General features: G+C 40.0%; 1 protein-coding gene across 7 annotated transcripts in view; it reads left to right on the top strand.

Moving 5' to 3' along the window:
- Window positions 1-18,968, top strand: part of LOC115162807 (actin-binding LIM protein 1) — a 181,466-nt gene that overhangs the window by 89,293 nt on the left and 73,205 nt on the right. For all 7 annotated transcript variants that reach the window (XM_029714247.1, XM_029714235.1, XM_029714251.1 and 4 more), the window contains exons 4-6: window positions 264-376; window positions 7,823-7,949; window positions 8,144-8,237. In XM_029714247.1, coding sequence (XP_029570107.1) covers window positions 264-376; window positions 7,823-7,949; window positions 8,144-8,237 — 334 coding nt within the window. The remainder of the gene's footprint in view (window positions 1-263; window positions 377-7,822; window positions 7,950-8,143; window positions 8,238-18,968) is intronic.

The raw sequence follows: 18,968 nt of genomic DNA on the forward strand, positions 1-18,968 counted from the left end.
AGCAGAATTACTCATTATCCATCTCATTACTCTTATTGTTCACATTCATTTTCCTCTTATCATCCTGCCTGCATCCTCGTCTGCATTGATTGCGTTGGCCTTGAAATGGGTCAATTGGCTCACTCCAACAATGCTGACACACATTCACCTCATCATACACTGTTAATCAATACACTGAATATTCCCAAACTGATGTACCCTAATGTGACCCGTGCTACACATCTTAGTCCATTAGTCCATGTATCTTTCTGTCTCTCCCACAGACAACCATTTCCTGCTGGGGATAGGGTCACCTTCAATGGCAAAGACTGTCTGTGTCAGTACTGTGTCCAGCCCACGTCCCCAGGACCTGGCAAAGACCTCATGGACTCCAACTGTAAGTAGCCTCTGTCTCCACTATACTTACAGTACTGTAGTTACACTGAACTAATACTTCATCTCAAATACCAAAAAAATGTGCCAACCAATTTATTTGAGTTCATATGATGTGTGTAACCCATTGTCTGTGATAACCACCAGAACTCTGTAAACTACTAGTAACAATTTTAAAGTATTCAGTAATAAGTACAGCAATATTCCATCTATACTGCAGCTCAGCCATAGCCTGGTCCTAGATCTGTTTGTGCTGTATAGGCAAATCTGGGATCAGTTAAGCTGAGCAATATTTTCACAATCATTCTACTCTAACCTAGTTCAACAGTACGTTAACTGAGAGGGGATGAGAAAGGAGGGGAGACTACTGACTCTCCCTCCCTCCCCAGGCTCCAGTAGGAATACTTGTGATAATGCTGTTTGAAGAGACAGCCTGAAATGTCCAGCCTGTTTTGGTAGGCTGGAGTTTTGGTAAATTAGTTAGAGCGTTCCAAACCTCTGCCAATAACATCTAGTTTTCAGTTTCTCTCCACACTCGGACCACTCCCAGACAGTCCAAGCAAAATTCTTGTTTGAGAAATTTCTCTCTGCTAAGAAGCTATTTTTGTTAATTTTGACAATTTTAAGATGTCTGACTGGAACGAACTGCAAAAAAAAAAAAATCACTGAAGCTGGAGACTCATATCTCCCTCACTAGCTTTAAGCACCAGCTGTCAGAGCAGCTCACAGATCACTGCACCTGTACTGTCACGACTTCCGCCAAAGTCAGCTCCTCTCCTTGTTCGGGCAGCGTTCAGCGGTCGACGTCACCGGCTTTCTAGCCATCGCCGCTGCATTTTTCATTTATCCATTTGTTTTGTCTTGTTCCCTGCACACCTGGTTTTCATTCCCCAATCACACTACATGTATTTATTCCTCTGTTCCCCCTCATGTCTTTGTGTGAGATTGTTTCGTGTTACGTGTCACGTTTGACTGGCTATTCTGGTGTGCGTTTATTCTGTTTTATTTCACGAAGTATGTTTATTTGTTTGTACATAATTATTGTGACAGGGTGCGCGTTTTGCACTTTGGCATATTGGCTGGAGGATTCGACACAGTGGCGTCCGTCTGTTGGTTTCTCCTGCCTAAATAAAGTGTTGCCTGTTCACAACTCTCTGCTCTCCTGCACCTGACTCCGCCCCCAGTACACACATCATAGCCCATCTGTAAATAGCCCATCCAACTACCTCATCTCCATACTGTATTTATTTATTTATCTTGCTCCTTTCCACCCCATTATCTCTACTTGCACATTCATCTTCTGCACATCTATCATTCCATTGTTTAATTGGTATATTGTAATTACTTCGCCACCATGGCCTATTTATTGCCTTACCTCCCTTATCTTACCTCATTTGCACACACTGTATATAGACTTTTTCAACTGTATTATTGACTATGTTTGTTTATCCCATGTGTAACTGTTGTTGCATGTTTCAAACTGCTTTGCTTTATCTTGGCCAGATTGCAGTTGTAAATGAGCACTTGTTCTCAACTAGCCTACCTAGTTAAATAAGGTGAAATAAAAATAATAAAAAAAATGTAACAAAATGGAGTAAGTGAAGGGGTCTGAATACTTTCCGAATGCACTGTATACTGAAGCAGAGGCAAAAACAGGGCAATCAGTTACCAGTCTAATAGTACGGAAATTGACAGCATCACTAGTCCTTTGCCAGTGCTTTGACCAAGGGCCCATTCCGGTAGTTGACAAGGAGGCAGGCAACGGTGTAGAGCTGGTTGATGCGCCCAGTGAGGGAGAGAGGGATGACCATGTCAAACAGCTTGTGCTCGTTCACTCTGCTAATCTGTCGCTCCACATGGACCCTCAGCCGAGCAATGGCTTGCGTCTCCTTGACTTCTGCTGCTGGCATCTGTACCCTCTGAGAGGAAAGACGGTTTTAAGACCTTGCAGGGCACACAGTCGTCCACGATTATGGGCATCCCTGCTTTCAGCACAGACACGATGCCAGGCTGCTTCAGGATCTCCTTGTCACTTACAGAACCTCAGTGCAAACACCTTTGTTTCAGCCCTTTACAATGTGGTGCCATGCCAATCATCGCCTTGAAAGTGTAGTGGGACTTCATTCTGAAGCAGGAGAGAAGATCGTGTTTGGCAACACAACTCTGTGCAGTCTATCACCATGTGTGTCTGGGTATTCCTTGAATTCCTCTCACAGGTGCGCCTTGACTGCTTCCTCAGACATCCAGATACACACTGAACCAAGAACTGCGTAAAGAAAGTTGCCCCATGTTGTCACGATGTGTCTCACAGTCGACTGGTGGATGTTAAATCTGTGGGCCAGATCCCTCTACTTCAGACTTAGTGAAAGATGGGTCAGGAAAAGGAAATACATGTATATGGACTGCAGGAAAAAAGGATTATGAAGAGAAAAAAAAGGATTATGATGCATGAATATGCAAAATTTTAACTAAAATGATCAACCCTCCAGAGGGCAGATAAATCATGCACCTATAACGGTGAATAATTTATCTTCCCTCCCTAACCCAGAAAGATGCATTATCATGATTGGTTTAATGGCTTAAAGTAGATTCAAGTAGAATCAAGCTTGTCAAAGTGGCATTTAGCCCTTCTGTGTTTGTCTAAGGTCAGTTGTAGCTTTGATGATTAACATTACCAGGAAATGCAAAGGTAAATTCAAGTAGTGTGACCTCATTCCTCTTTGCAGCTGCCCTTGCTATGGTAACACGTACCATGTTATGGGATGCCGGTTCGATGAGCTTCCAGGAGGCCATTAGGTGGGCATACTTCGCAAACCTACACTCAATGGCCAGTTTATTAGGTACACCCATCTAGTACTGGGTCGGACACTCCTTTGACTCCAGAAAAGCCTGAATGATTTGGGGCATTCTACAAGATGTCGGAAATGTTTCACTGGGATGTTGGTCCAGATTGGACGGTGGTACATTCACGCTGCAAACAGCCCGTTCTATGTCATCCGAAAGATCCTCTATTGGGTTGAGGTCTGGGACTGTGCAGGCCACTCAAGTAAATTGAACTTGTTGTCATGCGATGCATTTTCGTGAATGGTGTGGTGTACCTAATAAACTCGCCGGTGAGTGTATGTCAGAAGTGGGAAATATGATGAATGAGGAGAATGACGTAATTGATATCTAATCCTAGGTGGTGTTACTGCCTCTGTAACCGATGTGAAATGGCTAGTTAGTTAGCGGTGGTGCGCGCTAATAGCGTTTCAATCAGTGACATCACTCGCTCTGAGACTTGAAGTAGGGTTTCCCCTTGCGTTGCAAGGGCCGTGGCTCTTGTGGCGCGATGGGTAACGATGCTTCGGTGGGTGTCAGTTGTTGATGTGTGCAAGGGTCCCTGGTTCAAGCCCGGGTTGGGGTGAAGAGAGGGACGAAACCTACACTGCTACACCTCCAGAGGAAAGTACTACCCAGGAGTATATAACGTGTCAATAACACCTACTGCGTCATTGCGCAAAATGGTATGCAGCATCATCTGGATATGTGTACCACAAAAGTTGAACATTCACATTCTGCTACCATTTCTGTCAACTCATCGACACATACAATTTGATGCATACTGTACGTTCTATAAATCCAACGTACAGTATGCACCACACAGAACACACTGCAACGCAATGCTGCAAAGCAAACGCAGTGTTCCATTGGAAATGAATGTACTTCTGGTGTACCAAAACACAATGACACTGTCGGTGTGATTGAGGTGTAAGACCCTCGGTGTGATTGAGGTGTAAGACCCTTTTATTGCCACCAGGGCAACAAAATAACACCAGACAAATGCAGATAAATTAAGGAATGATGAGAAAAGAAAGTATTATTGTTACCTACAACAAAGATTAAGGCAATGCTTTTGTGCAAACATTTTAAAGCCTTTATTAAACAAAGCATTTATTTTTGCTTATTTTTACACATTGTTTCTACTCAAGCCACAACACAGTTTTGGTCTCAGTCTATTTAGACCTTGTTTTAAATGACCTTTTGATACCATTTAGTATTCATTTTATAGAAGCAAAGCAGCACTCTTTATCCTCTCTATATTATTATCATTACCGTTATCATAACCTACCTTGTCTAGAACCGTGTGTCGGAGGCAGCAAAATCGTTCCAAACAGAATTTGCTGACAGATATTTCCTCCACCTGTCTCCTCAGTTTCTCTACCTCCTTATGAAGATCTTCGCCTGGCTCCAGTGCAGGTCAGCAGCTGAACAATAATCATGATACAGGTGGAGGAAGTCATTCATCCACCTGAGCCAGTTCATAAGTTGGTTGCTCTCTCCTTTGCCATACCCCAGGTCTTGGCGCTGTAACAGAATAGTTATTCCACTGGAACAGGGTGGGGAGAGCTCCCTTCTTGAGTAGCCGACGTCCAGTGGGAGGTAAAGGCTCGATCTAGTCATTACTTTGGAAGTGGCAGCTGCAGACCCCTGTATGGGAGGTGATGTTGAATCTCACATCAATTTTTCCAGTGCAGGTGTGAAAGCTCAACATGGAGTTGATCTTGGAGGAAGCCGCACACAGTGGGACACAGCAATGCTCAGCTGTACTGCTACCTTCATGTCGTAAAATTGTAAAAACCTTGCTTGAACTAATTTGAGGTTAGGCTATAATGGAAAAAAAAATATAACAAAAATGTACTAATAAAAATATAAGATTTGTTTGACTGACAATTTATGCTTTCCCTGCTAGCTAGCTATTGTATCAAAGATGATGAGTGCGCAATACTGGTAATCAAGGGCTAGCTGTAATTTTTGCCGAAATACATAGGCTAGTGGGCATGCATAAAGCGAATTGTTACACAGAAATTATTTGATATTGAGATAAAAAAAGGCTGCATTGGAACTTTAAAAAGAGCTGAGTGTATCAAGTCCAGGCAGTGCTTTCCTGTTTCAGTTTGTTGTCTTCTGTTAGGTGTCAAATGAACACGACCCTGGTTTCTCTCTGTGTTGCCAGTTAGCTTATATCCTCTCTTGGGTAGGGGGCAGTATTTTTATGTCCGGATGAAAAGCATGCCCATAGTAAACTGCCTGCTACTCAGGCCCAGAAGGTAGGATATGCATATTATTAGTAGATTTGGATAGAAAACACTCTGAAGTTTCTAAAACTGTTTGAATTATGTCTGTGAGTATAACAGAACTCATATGGCAGGCAGAAACCTGAGAAAAAATCCAACCAGGATGTGTGGAAATCTGAGGTTTGTAGTTTTTCAAGTGATTACTTATCTAATACACAGTGTCTGTGGGGTCATTTTGCACTTCCTAAGGCTTCCACTAGATGTCAAAAGTCTTTAGAACATTGTTTCATGCTTCTATTGTGAATGGGGAGAAAATAAGAGCATATGAAGTCAGATGACTGAAAAAATGACATGAGCCCAATCGCGCGCATTCCCGTGAGAGTTAGGTGTGTTCCTTTTAATTTCTGAAGAAAAAGGAATCATCCGGTTGGAATATTATGGAAGATTTATGATGATAACATCCTAAAGATTGATTCTATACATCGTTTGACATGTTTCTACGAACTGTAATGTACCTTTTTTGACTTGTGCATTTGCATTACTCGACTGAACGCACAAACAAAATGGAGGTATTTGGACATAAAGATGAACTTTATCGAACAAAAAGAACATTTATTCTGGAACTGGGATGCCTGGGAGTGCATTCCGATGAAGATCATCAAAGGTAAGTGAATATTTATAATGTTTTTTGTGACTTCTGTTGACTCCAAAATGGCGGGTATCTGTATGGCTTGTTTTGATGTCTGAGCGCTGTACTCAGATTATTGCAAAGTTTGCTTTCGCCATAAAGCTTTTTTGAAATCTGACACAGCGGTTGCATTAAGGAGAAGTGTATCTTTAATTCTTTGAATAACAGTTGTATATTTTATCAACGTTTATGATGAGTATTTCTGTAAATTGATGTGCTCATTCACCGGAGGTTTTGGGAGGCAAAACATTTCTGAACATCACACGCCAATGTAAAATGGGGATTTTGGATATAAATATGAACTTTATCGAGCAAAACATACATGTATTGTGTAACATGAAGTCCTATGAGTGCCATCTGATGATCATCAAAGGTTAGTGATTAATTTTAGCTTTATTTCTGTTTTTTGTGACTCCTCTCCTTGCTTGGAAAATGGCTACTATGATATGCATATCCTACGTTCTGAGCCCGAATAGTAGGCAGTTTAATTTGGGCACGTCATTCATCCGAATTTCCCGAATACTGTCCCCTGTCACTAAAAAGTTAACTGTTTTCGAGAACTTCTTGGGGTTAGACCCACAGAGAGAACTGCTCCTTAAAGTAACTAACTTTGGCCTTCTGGATAGCCTGAGTGCACTTATTTCTCATTTGCTTGAATAAGAGGCAGTCAGCCTGAGTATGGGTGTGCCGAGCCTTTTGCCAAATGCATTTCTTGAGGTGGAGTAACTCTGCAAGATCACGGTCGAACCTCGGGCTGAACCTGTTTTTAATTCTAATTTTCTTTATGGGGGTGTGTTTGTTAACAATACCATTGAAAATATCAAAAAGAAGGTCCAAGCGTCTTCGACAAAGGGCACCAAGCTAATTCTATACCATTTTACAGAGGCCAGTTCATGAAGGAAGGCTTGTTTGCTTGGAAAATGGCTGTGTGGTTTTTCTTGTCTAACATAATCTAACGTTATGCTTTTGCCGTAAAGCCTTTTTGAAATCGGACACTGTGGTTGGATTAATGAGAAGTGTATCTTTAAAATGGGATACAATAGTTGTATGTTTGAGAAATTTGAATGAGATTTTTGTTGTTTTGAATTTGGCGCCCGGCTGTTGGCGAGTGTGTCCCACTAGCGTCCCACATACCCCAGAGAGGATATACAGGGTTAGCCATAAATAAGGGATGCTGATTATCCTCATGTCATCATTTCATGCTCTTTATACTCAGTGTGTCATCACACATGTAATGGGATGACACTGGGATCCTATGACATGACTGGGAGCTTAGGAAGGATTTATTTCTTTGTAGATCGCCTGGATAAGCTTTTGGTAATTAAGTGATAAGGGCGGATAATGCGCGAGAAGCCGGTGTTTGTTGGATCTATTGGCACGGGTGTTGGTCCCGAGACGAAGTCATTGTTATAATATTGTTTTCCAGTAGCCTAATTAAGAGTGAACTTAGAAATAACACAAACAGGCTATGAACAACATACCTTAAACCATTCTCGTCTGTTTTTACAAGGAATGAGATGGGCTTTGGTGCCAATATATCCAACAAACACCGACTTCTCGGCATTATCACTTAAATATACCTTAACGGAAGATTAAAGCACCCATAAATAAACCATGGCTATTGAGCCTCTGCCACATCTAGCGTATAGGTTTTGAATAGATGCAAACTATTGTTTGTGTATGTGTGCGTGCGTGTGTTTTACAGGCTGTGCGGGCTGTGGTAGAGACATTAAGAATGGTCAGGCTCTCTTAGCACTGGAGAGACAGTGGCACCTGGGCTGCTTCAAGTGTAAGGCCTGTCAAAAAGTCCTCACAGGGGAGTACATCAGCAAGTAAGTCTAACAAATATTATACACATGAAATGCTTACACACATAATGAAATACACAGTGTACTTTCAGACAAAGTAAAACCCACTATTCTATTATTTTATACACACAACATACTTGCAGACACAGTGAAATATACTATTCCATTGTATCCTTTATTAATGCAGCCTCTCTATATTCTTCTCTCTCTTTGCCCAGGGATGGCGCACCCTATTGTGAGAAGGACTACCAGATCCATTTTGGGGTCCAGTGCGAGGCATGCCAGCAGTTTATCACAGGCAAAGTGCTGGAGGTAAGCCAATCACCTAACATTCATCATGAGAGAGGAGAGAGAGGAGGAGGCGTGACTGAGAAAGGTAATGGCGGACTGAACGAAGTTATGTAGAGCACCTCAAGATAAAAACCTAATATTCAATATCGGCAAGTTAGACTAAATATTAGCACTACACAATCTGGTGGGTGATAACCTTCAATCTGGATAATAACACAAAACAAATCTTAAGACATTTATCGACAAATATTACGAAAACAAGCAACACCCAAACATGACGGAGAGTAAGACAGGGGAACCGATTTCTAAGCGAAAAATGTGACTCTTCTACAGATAGACAATTTAATATTTTCACCACCGGGAATGGTGAAGGTCGAAACCGATCTGTTAAAATCAATAAATGACAAACTGGGTATACTTGAATTAGTCAGTAAGGATATAAAAGAGTTGAAGGCAAGCCTCGAGATGAGTGATGAAAAAGCTGTGACATTGGAGAAGGAAACACACAACCTAAAAAGGGACAGTCAATAAGATTGAAACCGAAGTGAATGAACTTAAAAAGGAGAACACCGTTCTGAGAGAAGCCTTACTTGACATACAGACTAGATCCATGAGAGAGAATCTGGTATTTACAGGTATCCAAGAGAAAGAAGGAGAAGTTCCTTAAGCTGTAGTTAGAGAGTTCCTCCTTACAGCATTTCAGATTCCACGCGAAGCTATCGACAAAATCCAACTCGAACATGTACACCGCTTCGGATGGAGAGGGCAAAGATATGAACACCCAATCGTTGCCAAATTTGCTTCCTTTAAAGATAAAATAAATGGTTAAAAGCCTGGGTAAAAGACTTGCTGGGACCAAAATTGGCATGAATGATCAGTTCCCGAAGGAAATTGCAGAACGGCGTAAAGTTCTGTATCCAATTTTGAAAGAAAATGGATTGAAAGGGAAACGAGTAGCTCTTGTCGTCGATAAACTATATATTGATAACCAGTTGTTCAGAGACAAAGACTACTCTATGGTTATTTTAAAAATTACAAAGTTCTCATAGACGAGGAAAATAATGAAACACAATTTTAGCCCGGTTATGGATTGTAACAATACAATAAAAAATATAGCTTTTCTATATGTCTTCAAATATAACTAATTGGAACACACAAGCACTAATTCAACATGGTGAAGATAAAAACTCAGTAAGCAGAAGGCACAGTATGTGTGGATGGTGTGGTGTGTGTTTATTTTTTATTTGTTATGTTTGGGAAAGTGTGGCTTTGAGTGAGAAATGAAATGGTTGCATATCCCGGAACCAATGTATTGCTGTGAGCGGGGGTGTGAGAGAGCTTTCAATGTTGTTCAGATGATGGATATACCTTTTATAATGAATTATACATCTTATTTATTTATTGTCCTATCAGGGTGGAACAGTTTTAAAATAAATTATACATTTATTTTATTTATTGTCCTATCATGGGGAACTAAATTTTTTAAATAAATGATCTAATTTATTTATTTATGATCCTATATTGATGGAACGGTCCACAACCCTTTACCGTAGACACCCACCTGAATGATACTAAGGAGAAGTCCGTAACTGTTTTATGTGCCTGCTGTAAGCCAAAATGCGGTCAGAGACCTAGAGCAGCACTGACCCCTCAAGATTCTGATCTTACTTGGCAGGGTTGGTCCTGCAAAGCCAAGCCCCTTTTTCCTCTCTCTACCGATGTGACTATTGAAGATCGCTTTGTTAACATCAAAAGGTGGGAAATGGAACCATATTTCAGTAATCCAACCAGTTGGAAATATGCGTTGGTACTTAATGAATATGATGTCAGATCAGTTGGCGTCTGAGACATTATTACTGATGATAGGATGACAAACTGTATCTTGGAAAGTCTACACATTCTAGTTATCAGATTCACATGGAATTGTTGTGCAATTTAAATGTTTAAATATGAAACTATTTGTGAAAAGATTAAAACAAATTTTAGCTTCTAAAGGAGAGAATTGGTTGTCATAGAGTAAACTCTGCTCACTCAGAAACCCCGCCCAAGTGAATAGACATTGTTTGTAAACTATGAAACACGCCCTTCTTTCACCACTATATAATCCCGTTGACGAAAATTCAACTTTCTGTTCCAAGGACGTGAGGACTTGCGGTCCCTGCGTTAAAAGGACAAGATCACCTACAGAACTAAGCCAACCTCAGCATGAGCTCTGGTTGAACGACAAGAACCTAACAAAATTATCATCGAATTTCAACGTGAAGATGACGATCAACACGCCGAAAGGATGAATTTTGACTATACCACCCAGAATATAGCATGAGCTTACCCTCTCTGATATCATTGGGACATTAGCGTCCCACCTCGACAACAGCCAGTGAAATTGCAGGGTGCCAAATTCAAACAGAAATCCCATAATTAAAATTCCTCAAACATACAAGTGTTATAAACCATTTTAAAGATAAACTTCTTGTTAATCCATCCACAGTGTCCGATTTCAAAAAGGCTTTACGGCGAAAGCACACCATGCGATTATGTTAGGACAGCGCCTAGCCACAAAACACCATACAGACATTTTCTAGCAAAGGAGAGGACTCACAAAAGTCAGAAATAGCGATTAAATGAATCACTTACCTTTGATGATCTTCGTCTGGTGGCACTCCCAGGACTCCATGTTACACAATAAATGTTCGTATTGTTCGATAATGTCCCTCTTTATGTCCAAAAACCTCAGTTTTGTTGCTGCGTTTAGTTCAGTGATCCAAAGGCACAAAGCACGGTCTCAACATCCAGACGAAAATTTAAAAAAGTACAATAAAAGTTCGTAGAAACATGTCAAACGTTGTTTAAAATCAATCCTCAGGTTGTTTTTGTCATAAATAATCAATAATATTTCAACCGGACAAAAACTTTGTCAATAGAAAAGGAGAAACAAGAAAGGTGTGCTCCCGATAACACGCTGGACTCATGTCTGGAAATGTCCACTGTCCACTCATTGAAAGTGCTGTATCTCCCTCATTTTTCAGAGTAAAAGCCTGAAACAATGCCTAAAGACTGGCCACATGTAGAAGAAGCCATAGAGATCGTGAACTGGGTCCTAAGTCTTTGTATGGTAGATAGGCTTTCAATGGAAAAACAGCCTTTCAAAAATAATAGTACTTCCTGGATGGATTTTCCTCATGTTTTTGCCTTCCATATCAGTTCTGTTATACTCACAGACATTATTTTAACAGTTTCGGAAACTTTACAGTGCATATCCTAGCTTCTGGGCCTGAGTAGCAGGCAGTTTAATTTGGGCACGCTTTTCATCCAAAATTCCGAATGCTGCCCCCTACCCTAGTGACGTTAAAGTATGGCAACTTGGTATGAACTTTGAACTCTTATTCACTAAAGAAGTGATACCTCCTAGCCGATTGAGTTAGCCGCAGCAACTGTAAACGTGGGCTAGGAGAGGACGGACAGAGTATCCATTCTACCGCGCTCCAGTTTACCACTAGACATTCGTCAGAGGACAAAAGATCCATGCTGGCCAACCCGGCCTTCTATCTACGGCCAATCTACCAAAGCGAAGCTCAGAGTAAATATTTATTGCATTTTCCTTTTTCAAATGGGCGGTTATTTAGAATGCATAAGATACTGTATTTAAAATAGCATAGCTGCCTACGGCCCGATAGAGACAAAATCTTTTTGTTCCTCAGTTTTCCTGCTCTTTCATTCAAAACCCAACCCCCTTTCTTTGTGTAACCAGCCATCATATCCGCTCCGTCCACCAGGGACGTTTTTCATGTATGACATAATTAGTATTCAATGTATATCCCATCCTGCGTATGTGTAATTCTGTGTGATTGTTTAGGTATTTAGTAAATAAATAAACAAAATTCTGCATTGCTGATTCAACTTGTTAGCCAGGGTTCGTGAAGATAGCCAAGAATTTACAACTTTCAGATGAGACTAAATAAAGTGACGATTAAATATTGACTGCTATTGAGGTAAAATATTACTAGGTCTTTATTTGGAAGATAACAGCTCTATAAACATTATTTTGTGGTGCCCCGCATTTCTAGTTAATTACATTTACATGATTAGTTCAGTCAGGTAATATTAATTACAGAGAAATGATTTTATAGAATAGCATGTCATATCACTTAATCCGGCATAGCCAAAGACACGACTGGGGTGATGGTTTTAATTAACAGTAATTTTGATCCAAATGTGCAAATTGTCCAAACAGATCATCAAGGTAGATGGATTATTTTAAATATGTTCTTGGACAATAAACAGATATGGCTTATTAACCTATACGGTCCTAATAATGATGATCCAAGCTTCTTTGAAAATATATAAGAATTTATCAACTCTACAAGCAAGACTAGACTCTATTATTATGGTGGGAGATTTTAATACGGTCTTAAATACCTCTATGGACCGGAAAGGAAAATCACCCTCAGGCACTTAAGGAAATCATGAATGTCATGGATATATTGGAATTAGTGGATATGTGGAGACTTAAATACCCTGACTTAGTGAGATATACATGGCGGAGGCTTAATCAAGCTAGTCGTCTTGACTACTTTCTTATGTCATTCTCTCTGGCACCAAAAGTTTAAAAAAGTGTTGATGGGGACAGAATGAAGTCGATTCATCACATAATTGGCATATATATTACTCTTACAGAATTTCCACGTGGGCGAGGATATTGGAAATTTAATCAAAGCCTACTACATGATAAATTGTTTAGAACTAGGACAGAAGAATTTAAAACTGACTTTTTCAGACATAACATAGGTACTGCAGATCCCCATATTGTATGGGACACTTTTAAGTGTGCCTTTAGAGGCCATGCAATTCACTACTCCTCTATAAAACAAAAGCAATTTAGATCAAAAGAGTCCATATTAATAAAAGGAAATTGAAGGACTAACAGTACAGTTAGATAGCAATAAAAAAAACTGTAGAGACACATAATAAGTTAGAGGAAAAACAAAAAGAAATGGAGGAACTTATTCAAGAAAGATCCAGTGTAATATATTATAAAAATAAAGCGAACTGAAAAATGCACCAAATTCTTTTTCAATCTTCAATATAGAAATGCTACCAAAAAAATGTATTAAAACTTGTTACAAATGACGGAGTCACGCATGATTCACCAAATTATATTTTGAAAGAGGAAGTACTTTAAGAATATGTTTACATTTCAGTCTCCTCCATCTCCACTAACTGAAATTAATTGTGTGGATTTTTTTACTAATAATAATGTAAAATTAACATCTGTACAGAAAGACTCATGTGAAGGCCAAATGACAGAGGAACTTCTTGATGCAATTGGGGCCTTTAAGGATGGGAAAACTCCAGGGCTGGATGGCATACCAGTGGAATTATACAAAACTTTTTTTGATATGCTCAAAGGACCATTATTAGCATGTTTTAGCCACTCCTATATAAATGGTAGATTATCAGACACGCAACAAGGTCTGATATCATTATTACTGAAACAGGACCCAAATGGTACATATAAAGATCCAGTCCATTTAAAAAAATTGGAGACCTCTTACTCTTCAGTGTTGTGAAGCAAAAATCCTAGCAAAATGCTTGGCGCATAGAATTAATAAAGTATTGTCAGATATTATTCATCCTAATCAGACAGGTTTTTTACATGGACGATACATTGGAGATAATATAAGACAAGTACTGGAAACAATGGAATACTATGAAATATCGGGGACACCAGGCCTGGTTTTCATAGCTGATTTTGAAAAGGCTTTTGATAAAGTACGACTGGAGTTTATATATAAATGCCTAGAATATTTACATTTTTGGGGAATCTCTTATGAAATGGGTTAAAATTATGTATAGTAACCCTAGATGTAAATAATGGCTACATCTCAGAAAGTTTTCAACTATCTAGAGGAGTAAAACAAGGTTGTCCACTATTGGCATATCTATTTATTATTGGCATCGAAATGTTAGCTGTTAAAATTAGACCAAACAATAATATTAAGGGATTAGAAATCCGTGGCTTAACCTCTCTAGTACATGTGGGACGAACTCGTCCCACCTACGTAACAGCCACTGAAATCCAGTGGCGCGATTTTTGAATCGTTAGAAATGCTATAACTTCAATTTCTCAAACATATGACTATTTCACAGCTATTTAAAGACAAGAATCTCGTTAATCTAACCCCACTGTCCGATTTCAAAAAGGCTTTACAACAAAAGCAAAACATTAGATTATGTCAGCAGAGTGCCCAGCCAGAAAAAATCTGACACCCATTTTTCAAGCTAGCATATCATGTCACATAAACCCAAACCACAGCTAAATGCAGCACTAACCTTTTATAATCTTCATCAGATGACACACCTAGGACATTGTGTTATACAATACATGCATGTCTGTTCAATCAAGTTCATATTTATATCAAAAACCAGCTTTTTACATTAGCATGTGACGTTCAGAAAAAGCATAACCACCGCAAACTTCCGGTGAATTTACTAACAGTTTGCTAAATTACTCACGATAAACGTTCACAAAAAGCATAACAATTATTTTAAGAATTATAGATACATTACCCCTCTATGCACTCGATATGTCCGATTTTAAAATAGCTTTTCGGATGAAGCACATTTTGCAATAATCTAAGTACATAGCCCGGCATTACAGGGCTAGCTATTTAGATACCCACCCAGGTCAGCATCCACCAAAATCACATTTCCTATAAGAAAGATGTTCTTACCTTGCTTGTTCTTCATCAGAATACACTGCCAGGACTTCTACTTCAATAACAAATGTTGGTTTGGTCCCAAATAATCCATCGTTATATCCAAACAGCGACGTTTTGTTCGTGAGTTCTAGAATGCTTCTTCGCGGTGTCGCGCATGGCGCATTGGCGTGTCAAAAATGTCTAAATATTCCATTACCGTACTTCGAAGCATGTCAACCGCTGTTTAAAACCAATTTTTATGCCATTTATGTCATAGAGAAGTGTTAATATTCCGACCGGGAGTATGCATTGAGCCTAAACAGCCGAATAAAATTTCTCCTCAGAAGCGACTCATGCACGCGCATCATTGAAAGGTCCTCCGAGCATCCACTTACAAAAGGCGATAATATATTTCAACCTGAGGTTCCCTCGTAAACCTTCAGTTATTTCGCGGGCTCTGAGAGCCTATTGGAGCCCTGGGAATTGTCACGTTACAGCTAAGATCCTTACTTTTCAATAAAAAGAGGTAAGACGCACGACTCCTTGTCAGACAGGGTACTTCCTGCTTGAAGCCTTGTCAGGTTTTTGCCTGCCATAGGAGTTCTGTTATACTCACAGACACCATTCAAACAGTTTTAGAAAATTCAGAGTGTTTTCTATCCAAACCTGAACAATAATATGCATATTCTAGCTTCTGAGTTGGTGTAGGAGGCAGTTAAAAACGGGAACATATTTTTTCCAAAATTCTCAATACTGCCCCCTATACCAAAGAGGTTAAACTAAGGTGTCATTGTACGCTGATGATTGATGTTTTCTTTTAAAACCACAATTAGAATCTCTCCACAGCCTCAGAGGATCTAGATACTTTTGCTATCCTCTCTGGATTAAAACCAAATTATGATAAATGTATTTTATTACTTAATAGAGGTCGACCGATTAATCGGACTGGCCGATTAATTAGGGCCGATTTCAAGTTTTCATAACAATCGGACATCAGTATTTTTGGACACCGATTTGGCCGATTTAAAAAATATATATATATATATTTTAAACGTACACCTTTTATTTAACTAGGCAAGTCAGTTAAGAACACATTCTTAATTTCAATGACGGCCTAGGAACGGTGGGTTAACTGCCTTGTTCAGGGGCAGAACGACAGATTTTTACCTTGTCAGCTCGGGGATTCAATCTTGGAATCTTACGGTTAACTAGTCTAACGCTCTAACCATCTTGTCACGGCTGTCTGAAGAATGGGACCAAAGTGCAGCATGTGTATCGTTCCACATATTTTATTGAACTGTGAAACTATGCAAGATACACAAATAAACTAAAGAACAAAAACAACAAACCGTGACGAAGAGGTGCAACATACACTAACTCAAAAACAATCTCCCACAAACCCAGGTGGGAAAAACAACTACTTAAGTATGATCTCCAATTAGAGACAACGATGACCAGCTGCCTCTAATTGGAGATCATCCCAAAAAACATCAACATAGAAATACAAAAACTAGAACATAACAACATGGAAAATCTGAACTAGAAAAAAAACCTATCCCGCCCTGACCTACTCTACCATAGAAAATAACAGCTTTCTATGGTCAGGACGTGACACACCTGCCTTACATTGCACTCCATGAGGAGCCTGCCTGTTACGCGAATGCAGTAAGAAGCCAAGGTAAGTTGCTAGCTAGCATTAAACTTATCTTATAAAAAACAATCAATCAATCATAATCACTAGTTAACTACACATGGTTGATGATATTACTAGTTTATCTAGCATGTCCTGCTTTGCATATAATCGATACGGTACGCATTCGTGAAAAAGGACTGTCATTGCTCTAACGTGTACCTAACCATAAACATCAATGCCTTTCTTAAAATCAAGACACAAGTATATATTTTTAAACCTGCATATTTAGTTAACATTGCCTGCTAACATGAATTTCTTTTAACTAGGGAAATTGTGTCACTTCTCTTGCAACAGAGTCAGGGTATATGCAGCAGTTAGGGCCGCCTGGCTCGTTGCGAACTGTGTAAAGACTATTTCTTCCTAACAAAGACAGCCAACTTCGCCAAACGGTAAATGATTTAACAAAAGCGCATTTGCGAAAAAAGCACAATTGTTGCAGGACTGTACCTAATAATAAACATCAATGCCTTTCTTAAAATCAATACATGGAAGTATACATGGAAGTATACATGGAAGTATATATTTTTAAACCATCATATTTAGCTAAAAGAAATCCAGGTTAGCAGGCAATACTAACCAGGTGAAATTGTGCCACTTCTCTTGCGCTCATTGCACGCAGAGTCAGGGTATACAGTGAAGGGAAAAAGTATTTGATCCCCTGCTGATTTTGTACGTTTGCCCACTGACCAAGAAATGATCAGTCTATAATTTTAAAGGTAGGTTTATTTGAACAGTGAGAGACAGAATAACAACAACAAAATCCAGAAAAAAGCATGTAAAAAATGTTATAAATTGATTTGCATTTTAATGAGGGAAATAAGTATTTGACCCCTCTGCAAAACATGACTTAGTACTTGGTGGCAAAACCCTTGTTGGCAATCACAGAGGTCAGACGTTTCTTGTAGTTGGCCACCAGGTTTGCACACATCTCAGGAGGGATTTTGTCCCACTCCTCTCTGCAGATTTTCTCCAAGTCATTAAGGTTTCGAGGCTGACGTTTGGCAACTTGAACCTTCAGCTCCCTCCACAGATTTTCTATGGGATTAAGGTCTGGAGACTGGCTAGGCCACTCCAGGACCTTAATTCTTGAGCCACTCCTTTGTTGCCTTGGCTGTGTGTTTTGGGTCATTGTCATGCTGGAATACCCATCCACGACCCATTTTCAATGCCCTGGCTGAGGGAAGGAGGTTCTCACCCAAGATTTGACGGTACATGGCCCTGTCCATCGTCCCTTTGATGCGGTGAAGTTGTCCTGTCCCCTTAGCAGAAAAACACCCCCAAAGCATAATGTTTCCACCTCCATGTTTGCCGGTGGGGATGGTGTTCTTGGGGTCATAAGCAGCATTCCTCCTCCTCCAAACACGGCGAGTTGAGTTGATGCCAAAGTGCTCCATTTTGGTCTCATCTGACCACAACACTTTCACCCAGTTATCCTCTGAATCATTCAGATTGGCAAACTTCAGACGGGCATGTATATGTGCTTTCTTGAGCAGGGGGACCTTGCGGGCGCTGCAGGATTTCAGTCCTTCACGGCGTAGTGTGTTACCAATTGTTTTCTTGGTGACTATGGTCCCAGCTGCCTTGAGATCATTGACAAGATCCTCCCATGTAGTTCTGGGCTGATTCCTCACCATTCTCATGATCATTGCAACACCACGAGGTGAGATCTTGCATGGAGCCCCAGGCCAAGGGAGATTGACAGTTATTTTGTGTTTCTTCCATTTGCGAATAATCACACCAAATGTTGTCACCTTCTCACCAAGCTGCTTGGCGATGGTCTTATAGCCCATTCCAGCCTTGTGTAGGTCTACAATCTTGTCCCTGACATCCTTGGAGAGCTGTTTGGTCTTGGCCATGGTGAAGAGTTTGGAATCTGATTGATTGATTGCTTCTGTGGACAGGTGTCTTTTACACTCCCTTTAAGAGTGTGCTCCTAATCTCAGCTTGTTAGCTGTGGTTTCTACAGGGCCGGCCTTATTGGTGGGCCTTAGGGGGGTTTGGCCCACCCTACCGTACCTCCTTGTCTGTCCAAATAAAATATTGATAATTTAATTGACTGAGATGCGCGCCGACAAAAAGACGCATCAATCTCAGTTAAAGTATACGAGCGAGCGAAACAGCACCCCTCTGTCTCAGTATGTGTAGACCATGTATCTGAGGCTGTCTGGACCAAAAGATTATGGCATGTCATACTATTTCTGGCCAGACAGCATCATATACATGGACTACATGTACAGTACCAGTCAAAAGTTTGGACATACATACTCATTCAAGGGTTTTCCTTTATTTTTACTATTTTCTACATTGTAGAAATTAAGTAACACATATGGAATCTATGAAATAACACATATGGAATCATGT

This window comes from Salmo trutta, chromosome 2 (genome assembly GCF_901001165.1).
Source record: "Salmo trutta chromosome 2, fSalTru1.1, whole genome shotgun sequence".
NCBI lineage: Eukaryota > Metazoa > Chordata > Actinopteri > Salmoniformes > Salmonidae > Salmo > Salmo trutta.